Source organism: Carassius auratus, chromosome 23 (assembly GCF_003368295.1).
Source record: "Carassius auratus strain Wakin chromosome 23, ASM336829v1, whole genome shotgun sequence".
Taxonomy (NCBI): Eukaryota; Metazoa; Chordata; class Actinopteri; order Cypriniformes; family Cyprinidae; genus Carassius; species Carassius auratus.
This window is the reverse complement of record NC_039265.1, coordinates 2,009,715-2,020,096: the sequence shown is the minus strand read 5'-3', so window position 1 is coordinate 2,020,096 and position 10,382 is coordinate 2,009,715. Positions and strand designations below refer to the sequence as shown.

The following is a 10,382-nucleotide window of genomic DNA, read 5'->3' as shown; positions in this document are numbered from 1 at the left end:
AAAAACAGTCTGCTTTTGGTTATGGTAAAGAGTGGAGGTAGCAGTATGATGAGTTTTAGTATGGCACTGGGTTGACCGCACAAGTTGCGTTTTTTTTTTTCCAAGCATCAAACTGTCAGTGTTCTCCACAGTATTAGGGTAATCCAAAAGTAGCACATGGCAGTCTGGAAGCAAATGCTCGAGGTAGACCCTGGAGACTGTTCTTCCCTGAACAATGATGGCAGAAAAGACAGGGTCAAGGCAGAGAAGATTTGGAGAAGTACTTCAACTTCATTGATAGTCAGCATCCCAACAGATACTAGAGCCCAGACTGCATAAAAATCACACACCTGTATAAAACCAAATAAAAACAATATTAGCAGGGAAATTATGGATGATCAGTTGTCAGTGTTATCTGTCCTTGCCTACACTGCCATGCATTTTTATGGAATAGAATGACACGAGGGAGATTAAATGGCACTTTTTTTTTGGTTGAACTAGGTATTTAATCAACATTAATCTTTATAAAGGTATCTATACAATATACCAGCAAAAAAAAAAGTTTTTTCTCCCAAAATGATGTGCTTTCTGAAGTGTAGTTATGAGAACTTAGAAAGTGGGTTAGTTGGAGAAGTATCTGGGGTGATCACGAAGTAAACCAGGTAGGCCTCAGATGGGTGTGTAGTTCTGTCAAACCTGGGCTCTAGAAGTAAAAATAGAAGACATTAAAAAATTACAGTACAAATATGTCAATAGTGGCAAAGAAGTCATTGAAACCGTTTATTTATATATAATAAGATTAAAACATTTAAGTTTAAGTCCATTCGTAATTTGTAGCACGCAAGCCACCCAATAATCACAGCTTTCTGCTTTACTACTACTACTCAGCCTTCTGTCAATTTTATGATAAAACACAAACAATGCACAGCTTTTAACGCTCTTTAATTTGTAATGAGATAATTCGTTCAGTAGCTGCATATGAATCAATGATATTTTCCTATTTGCAGCATTAAATTAAACAGGAATATTTGCATGTTGAAGAAAAAAATCTCGAACAATTTAATACAAACGAATGAATCATGAATCGGTTGATCAGAGTTAAAAAAAAAAAAAAAGTTAAAAGTTATAAGAATTTCAACTTCACAATATAACAAATTATAGAAATTTTTGCTTTATTCTTAAGATATTATGACGTTAAACTTATTTATTCAGTTATTTTTTCAAAGAATGCTGCCTCATAGGCTACTGAATGTGTAAACCGTTTTAACACAGTGGCCCAAAAAAAAAAAAAAAAAAAAAAAAAAGATTTGTTAGTATTGTGTTTCTTTATTCATTTTATTTTTTGATGCTTATATTATTATTTTGATGGAATTATTAGTGTAGGTGATGCTATACCTCCATTTCATGTAAACAATGCATCTTACGTTGTAAAAAATATATTTCAACTGAGTAATATATTGCTTAAGTAGGAGTTTAAGACTGTATGAAGACATTTGGCATTACTGTCAGACAATAATGCATTGCTAAATGGTCCTTTTGTTTATTCTTCAGTAATACCAGGAAACATTACCTAACCCAATTTAAAAGAAAAAAAAAATGAACATTTTAAATGGTTATAGATCTAAGGAGAAGTCTAATAATAAAAAAAGTTCCATTTATGGTTTTAAGGTACACATGCAATTTATTAAACTCAACTCAAAAGACTAAACCAAACAACATGTTTGACTGGTTTGGTGCACTGGCAACCAAGATTGATTTTGATTTTACATCACAATCAGACAGAAACTTACAACTAACAGGCGTTCAGTTAAAATGTCACTACTAGCTCAAAACCATAAAGCTTACAAATCATTGTCCTCTGAATGGTTCAGTCAAGCCCTGCAATATTTCCTCTTTGCCTGCAAAAAAAAACAAAAAAACAACCCAAAACACCTCTTTCCAAACTCTTCTGTCTTTGGTCAGATTTGCATGAAATCAAGATCTTCATGACAAATGAATTTGGATCATCAAACTGAAATGTGACACTCCCAAATAATCCTACACCAAAACATTCACTCCAAAACTTAATTTGCCTTTTATATTGGTTTAGTTATTTTTAAACCATTGTGAAACATCACTGGGGGTTTGCCTTTATTTCTTTAAACCGCAACATACAAACCTTAGTGAAAATGTTCAGCACATTTAATTCATTTGTTAATAATGTAAAACCTTATAACGAACTATGCAACTGGTGAAAACAAACGTCTAGAACCAATATGGTGCCCAACAACCCGAACACATGAACACCACTGATAGACAAATGAAGGAGCAGATTAGAGGACCGAGCCATCAGATCTCCTGAGAGCCTGTGACGGGACAGGGGGACGGGCGAGAGTCACACGCCTGCAGCAGATCCTCCTGGCAGCGCACACAGATGTCCTGACTGTACCAGTCACGCGTGGCCAGAGTGTGAGGAGATGTGGAGCTGGAGCCTCTGGACACCAGGACCAGAGGAATCCTGAGCAGACAAACACAGCTTCAGTCTCACACACACACACACACACACACACACACACACCAGGCTCCTGCAGAGTTCAGCTCCAGGTCTTGACAAACTATTGAGTTTTTGCGTCAGAAGGTCCATGAAAGGACACGTTTACTGTTAAAGAAAGGTCAAGTTTCCTCTTGCTTTTATCTACTTACTAGATCAGCTGATTGCTCTGTATTTCTGTTATTATTCAAGTGTGTAATCTTGTGTAACTGGTTCAGCCGATGTGCTCTACTCACCAGACTGAGTTCCAGGACCAGCGCTCACTCCAGAAGTTTCTCTGGCTTTGCTCGCCATCTTTCATCACGATTTGCTTGAAGAAGCTCAGAGGTAGATTGACGCAGCGCTTGGAGGGCAGACGCATCTGATCCAGGGAACACATGCTAATGAACGGCCGGATAACATCGAAGGATTCAATACAGGAGACTCCAGCCTACCTCTAGACAACACCCGGGACACACAACCCTGCCAACACACAGCAGAACGATCACAACACGGCTTCATCACACACACAATCAGAGAAACGAGGGATCTGACCTCCGACACACAGAGCAGACGTTATGCCACGTGAAATACAGGCTCCTCGTCGCACAGCAAGAACAAACCTGAGGACAACAGACTTTGAGACCACACGTTATGAGCTCCTCGATCAGGATTGGAGGGGTTCTCACCCGCCAGTCCTGATATCTCTCACACGACATCGCCGTCACATCTCCCTCCTCCTCAGAGCGGTGCATCTTCATGACGTCGACGATGGTGGTGAGAACAGATCCCCCGTTACTGCTCTTCACCTTCAGCAGGAAGACAGGAATAGCACTTTAATACTACACACATATCAGTCCTTAAAGCTGCAGTAGGGAACTTTTGACGCTCTATCGGTTAATAAACAAAACTGCTTGCGTCTTGCCGAAGAACATCGTAGCCGGAACTACTTCTCTCTGTTTATGTCTATGAAGAATCACAAAGGTACTGGGTTACTCCGCCGCGGTACCCCCGAAGCAATCTAAAATAGTCCGATTATAAACACTTATTATAGGTGCACCCTAGTGATTCAGGACAAGCCTAAAACACGGTTTGGAAAACGGATTCATGGTGTACTCGCTTATGTTCATTTTTCTACATTTTGAACACAAACAAAGTTACGGACCCCAGCTCTGATTGGTTGATTTTTACCAGGAGCGATGGATTTCTGCAAATGGCAATAGGACACTGGGAGGAGCCAGAGGAGCTTGATTTTTACACAGATTATCTGTCTCATATTCTACTGTCAGGACATAATGACAGGTTTAACAAATATGTAAAAAATACATTTTTACAAAAGTTACCTACTGCAGCTTTAATCATTCAAAACTAAAGTCTTCATCCTAATGTGACTTCAAAAGATGAGGGAGTCTATTCAAACAGAGCCTTCTGATGAAGGGGTTGAAAACAGCACAGGAAATACCCTATTACTTAAAAATTATGATGTTAAAATCTTTCATAAGTGCAAAATAATAGGCAGTTCGTGGCTCGTTTACAGAAAAACACCAGAGTGTGACAGATGTGGGGTATTTTGTTTATATCTAAAGTGCACAGAGTGATGTGTTCCACCACAGAGCACATCTCCATCACATTCAACACAATCGAGACAAAGTGACGCACCACTTTGAAGAGATCCCGGCTGCTAGCAAAGGATCTGGTCCGGCGCTTTCCTGCGACGAGTCTGAAGTCTGACATGACTGCACATTCAGATGAGACGAGACATGTTTTTGTGGGAAAATCCCCACCACATTTAAAGGAAACCCCTTTCAATTTCACATCAAATAACTTCAAAAGCAAACATTGAAATGAACCGGTTAATCCTCAAATTCTCACTACTGTACTAACAGGTGTTATAAGTCAACTGCTTCATGTAACTTCATTAAAATGCTCTTTTTAATCTTTTATTTGGACGTCAGTGTGACATCTTTCCTCATTAACAGGATACAATGCAACTGAAATCAAGATCTGACCTGTAGAGACTGCATCCTGCGCATCACTTCCTGAAGCAACAGCTTCCTGCACAGACGGGGAAAACGGTTATAAACTGCAGGAATGGATTAATCTGCTTCAAGTTTGCACTGGTGTAAGTGCTCATACATGGGAGCGTGTCCTGTGAGGAGCAGGCTTCAGGAAACAGCGCTCTTCAGCTTCATTAACGCTCAGGCCATCTGCTGCTCCAAGCAAACACAACGCTCGGTCATTTACCAAACTCAAAAACGAGTTATTACATTGCTCAAATAAAATGTACAGTTCCTCTGCGAACACCGTAAGATTAAAGGCCAGCGGTGTCTGTACGTTTATCGTGGAGCTCGGTGTTGTTGGCCAGGCGTCTGCAGCGGTCAGTTGAGCGAATCTCCTCCATCAGCAGCTCGTGCAGACTGATCTGCTCTTTGGGCTTCAGGCCTATCCTGCGCTCGGACGCCTGAGGAAGAGGACATGAAGAAGACCTCTATGGGACACAAATGTGTCCCTCCACCACAAAACCAGTCAAAAGGCTCAATATATTGTAATGTATTGAATCTGAACCTAAATAAGCGCTCCACTGATGTATGGTTTGTTAGGAGGACAATATTGGATTTAAAAATCTGGAATCTGAGGGTGCAAAAATATGAAGAAAACCACCTCTAAAGTTGTCCAAATGAAGGTCTTAGCAATGCATATTAATCAAAAATTAAGTTTTGATATGGTAGGAAAAGATTTCTTCATGGAACATGATCTTTACTTAATATAATACGATTTTTGGCATAATGGAAAATTGATTAATTTGACCCATCCAATGTTTTTCTGGCTATTTCTTCAAATATATGTGTTACTTATGTTAATGATAAATTATGATGGCAAATTTAGGAATAACATAGACTGATGAATTGACACAAGACGACATATGGTCACACGGTGTCAAACGTAAGTTTCTTAACTTACAAACTCAAATTCTCACCGGTCGCAACTTTGGCCGAGCGCGGATGAACTCTAGAAGAGTCTGGTGAGGGTCTGGTTTTCTTTGGCAGTCTCCTACATCCTAAAAAGACAAGAACACATTCAGATAACATAACTTCAGTGGAGTCCTAATCAATCTATGGATTTAAGGAGCTAAACGAAGCCTGACTGCAGTGAGCTGCACTTTGCGCAGGGAGTAGCGTCTGCTCTGGATGTCCCGCAGCAGCTGGTCGAAGGGAGGGCTCTCCGCAGGCCGTGGACATGTGCTGGCCGTCCGTCTCTTATCCAGCGGACGCAGAAACACACCTCTGCTCAACTCATCCACCAGATCCCTCCACGAGGACACCTGAGGGAGACCAACACAGGACTCGGTCACACTGCATTTGAGACGTGGGACTTCTGAGACACTGCATTCAGGACGTTCTCAGCACACTGGGATTCTCCGACTGCTTTTAAGGTCTGGTGACCATCATACACTGAGATTTTCTATGAAATCTTACAACAGACTGTAAATCTGGTCAATAATTCATTACAGTAATGAGAATGTTTTTTTTTCAAAATGGTCATGAACTGTCAAAATGCAAAACATTAAAAAGTAATAATAGTGATGATTGCAGTGCTGCTTACCCAGTCTGTGGTCACTTGTGCAACCAGTTGTGTCTCTGACTCGAACAGTTTCTGCAAACTCTGTTGAGAGAGGAGAGCGTGGCAGAGGCTTAACTTTGATAACGAATAGCTCTTTGGGTTTGAGACTTTAGTCGTTGCAGCTTTACAGATCTTCTTAATGCATCAAGAGCTTGTAACACTCCAAAGAGAAAGGAAACAATTAAATCACATCATATGACCCCATTAAAGTCAACGTGAATTCCCTATCCGCACTAAAACTGCACAGAGGTTTGTATTAGGATGCACTGCTGAGTTCCCTCACCTTCCTGGACTGCTGAAGGATCTGCAGATACTGACACAGGTCAACGGTGTGTGAGAACAGACTGCAACACACACTCCTGTAGTGTTTCGCTGCCTGACCCGGATCACACAGGCGCTCCTTACAAACCTGTCCACAAAACAGGGATCAGGCCACTCAGGTCTCAATCATTCACACCAACGCTTCAGAGCACTTCAGTACGTGGATGACGTCGGCGATGCTGCAGATGGGCCGCCGGCGGCCGAGGTTCACTTTGGTCATCTGACACACCAGGATCTCCAAGGTCTCGCTCAATTCACGCTCCACCTGCGTCTCCAGACCCCAGTCCAGACTCAAGTACACAAGACGGCCCACGAACTCCACGGCCTACAGGCACACGCATCAATCACGGACACATTTATGATTATCTGAAGAAAATAACAGCCTACCTGTTCCTCGGTCTCGATCACACACAAATTACCTACAGAAAGATGGTAAATTCAAAATTAACGGGAAATTACAAAATGGTCCCATTTTATAAAAAAACAGTAAACTAATTCACCTACACAACTATGCAGTTTTTACATCCAAATCACATCAGGGTTTAAAAAGCATTTAAAAAACTATTTCAATTTGTAGTATTTTAATTAATACACTCCCACACATTGACAAAATGTGTCAACACGGAAATGATATATATATATATATACCTCTATAAATGTAGATATGGTAACATTTTGATTCATGTCGCTGCAAAGTTATACATAATCAGCAGAACAAGTAATTACTTGTTCTAATTAATAATGTAATTTGCTTTAATAGATGTTCTTGACTGACTCTTTTAGACCGTGCTTGGCCCACAGATTTCAACTGTACTTCACTGTAAACGCATTTGTTTGCAATGAATGGAAAGCACCACAAATATGCGCTTGAAGATTAAATCCAGCATTACTTTAAACGCAAATATCAAATATATTCGTAATTCCTAGAGTTTACAGTTAAAAATGTAAACTTTCGCAGTGCACACCTGGGTCTATACCGTGCTCTTACCGGTGTCTGTACAGCTCCTCTGCCGCAGAGAGACGCTCCCGTCTCGGGAGAACAGCACCGCCTCAGCGGCCGGAGACGAGACGGTTCTCCGTGTGTGTTCAGCGGACTGATGAGAGAGTATGCAGCAGAGCTGATAACACAGAGCCCAGGCCTGCTCCTCACTCACTGGGTGATCCTGAACCTCCAGCATCTCCGCCAGAGACATCTGCTCGTGTGAACACCTGGGAGCTGTGCTCATGTCATACAGAGACAACTCCATCATCTCCTCGAGAACACGAGAGTTTCAGCTTCTCCACGGTCACTGCTTGAATAAAGATTACTACCACAACGATAAAAGGTTCCTTCAATATGTGTGCGTCACATTTCTTCTCTGTGATGAGCGTAATTAACTACACCTGAGAACTGAGTCGCTCTGATAACGAGTCGAATCATCTGTAATGAATCGGTTCGTTCAAACTGTGAATCAACCGTCTTTGTTTCGGTTTCCACGGAAAAAATGTTAAAGCAATTATATTATACACAGGTGCATCTAAAAAAAATAATAATAAAAAAAACTTTCTTATATTCTAGATTCATTGCACACACTGAAAGATTTTAAGAATTTTTAAATTTTAATTCTGATGGTTATGACCTACAGCTTAGAAAATAGTATCTCAGTATCTCAAAAAAATTGAATATTTTCTTAAAGATCATTAAAAAAGCAGGTGTAATTATGCACTCAATACTTGGTTGGGCTCTTTTGTATGAATGACTGTTTCAGTGCGGCGTGGAGATGATCAATCTGTTTCACTGCTGAGGAGTTTTGATAGCAGTCTTCAGCTTCTCTGTATTGTTTGTCAGAGGTTACTTCTCTTCCTCTTCACAATACCCCATCGATTCTCTGTGAGGTTCAGGTCAGGTGAGTGGGCTGGTCAATCAAGCACAGTAATATCATGGTCAGCAAACCTCTTGGAAGGGGTTTTGACTCTGTGGACAGGTGCTAAAGTCCTGCTGCAAAATGAAATCAGCATCTCCATAAAGCTTGTCAGTAGATTGAAGCATAAAGTGATCCAAAATCTCCTGGTAGATGGCTGCATTGACTCTGGACTTGATAAAACACAATGGAGCAACACCAGCAGATGCCACGGCACCCAAATCATCTCTGACTTCAGAAACTTCACACTGGACTCTGTGCCTCTCCAGTCTTCCTCCAGACTCCAGACCTTGATTTCCAAATGAAATGCTAAATTTACTCTCATCTGAAAAGAGGACTTTGGATCACAGAGCAACAGACAGTCCAGTTCTTCTTCTCCTTACCCCAGGTGAGATGCTTCTGATGTTATTCTCTGGTTCAGGAGTTGCTTGGCTCTAGGAATGTGACAGCTGTAGCTCTTGAGTGTGGAGACTCTTGATACACCGACTCAGGCTTCAGTCCACTGCTAGTTCTTAATTCAGCTTTTCCTAACAATCTTCCCAAGGCTGTGGTCATCCCTGTTGCTTGTGTACCGTTTCCTACCACACTTTTTCCTTCCAGTCAACTTTCTATGAATATATTTTGATACAGCACTCTGTGAACATCCAGCCCTTTCAGCAATGACCTTCTGTGGCTTCCTCTCCTTGTGGAGGGTGTTGATGATTGTCTTTTGGACAACTGACAGATCAGTAATCTTTCCCATAATTGTGGTTGCATGTTCTAAACTAACCCTGGAGGTACCCAGTATTTATACTCAAAATTAATCAAATTAATCAAGCTCAAAATTTAATACTCAAATAGAAATTTTTTAATTATCCAAAGCCCAAATCGTAACCATCAGAATAATTAAAAAAAAAAGAAATATTTCAGTGTGTGTGCAATGAATCTAGAATATAAGAAAGTTTGCTTTTAAAATTAAATTACAAAAAAATAAATATATTTTCCATGATATTCAAATTTTCCGAGAACCAAAAAAATTGGTCCTAATGGTACACAGACCTGACTTCTGTTTCTTCCCCACACAACCAAGTTAAACCCCAGGGCTCCCTTGTAAAAGAGATTTGAATATCTCAATGGGACATAACCTGGTAAAATAAAGGGTAATAAATATATATATGTATGTATGTATATAAAAATAAAGAGCGAAATTCCACAATTATTATATATTTTTTTCTCATCAATAAAGTGAATTCCACTTGCTCCAAAGCTGTGAAAAAACAAAACCTTGCATACAGTTGTTTTCAGGTAAGGGGTTCTTGAACAAAACAAACCAGTTTTGAGGAATCACAACATTAAAAACCATCAATTGAAGCAAAATAAAATAGAAAGCTATTTTAAACTGTCAAAATATTTAATAATATTCCCATTTTTACTGTATTTTTGATCAAATAAATGCAGCCTCCATATCTTTCACAAACACTACAGATCCCAACTGGGGTATGCTAATACTTGGGGTGTGCCAACCACCCAAGCACCCTTAAATTAATTTTGTAGCAAAACATATTTAGCCTAAATTCAACTTCTATTTCCAGTGTTATGAAAGGAATAAGAACCAACCATAAATAAGGTTTGCACCTATTTTTGTCTATTATTTTATTACACTGTAATATATGTGAAAACATGAACTACCTTTTGGTTATAAAAGAAAAAAAAAAACTAGCCAATGAACCAAGCACAAATTGAGGTCATGTGACTGTATGCCTTTTGGGTCTACTATCTCCATATCTCTGTTCTGTCACCCCACTTAACTGGAGCTTATTCACTGCCCTCACAGGACTTGTATACTCTTTCAGTTCCATCTGCATGAACTCAACTCGGAAAACAAGCTTTTTGGTTAGCAGCGTCCAATCACTGGAACTCTTTACAACACAACTTGAAGTTGCAGACCTTGGTGTCAGAACACCTTTAGATTCTTGATCAATGAGCTGAACAAGGAAGAATTTACTGTTTTGGATACAGTGTTTTGTGTTCTGCATCTTGGCCAGGTCACTTCTGTAAAATAGTTTTTTTTA

The 10,382-nt window shown here is 40.0% G+C and overlaps 1 protein-coding gene across 2 annotated transcripts; it reads right to left on the bottom strand.

Annotated features, from left to right (window-relative positions):
* Positions 1–1,657: 1,657 nt before the first annotated feature.
* Positions 1,658–7,800, bottom strand: LOC113040968 (protein spire homolog 2). Of its 2 annotated transcripts, XM_026199201.1 has the most exons (16): positions 7,419–7,798; positions 6,818–6,849; positions 6,591–6,755; positions 6,393–6,518; positions 6,092–6,151; positions 5,634–5,810; positions 5,466–5,546; positions 4,823–4,949; positions 4,625–4,698; positions 4,498–4,543; positions 4,148–4,224; positions 3,178–3,297; positions 3,044–3,111; positions 2,944–2,971; positions 2,746–2,870; positions 1,658–2,476 (listed from the first exon to the last, which is right to left on the bottom strand). In XM_026199201.1, exons 1-16 carry the CDS (start codon positions 7,678–7,680, stop codon positions 2,308–2,310), a joined length of 1,737 nt encoding a protein of 578 aa, XP_026054986.1. In that variant the 5' UTR covers positions 7,681–7,798; the 3' UTR covers positions 1,658–2,307. The 2 variants fall into 2 exon arrangements, with proteins under 2 accessions (XP_026054986.1, XP_026054987.1); XM_026199202.1 differs by lacking the exon at positions 3,044–3,111 and having other exon boundaries at positions 2,340–2,476; positions 3,112–3,297; positions 7,419–7,800.
* Between the last annotated feature and the right edge of the window lie 2,582 nt (positions 7,801–10,382).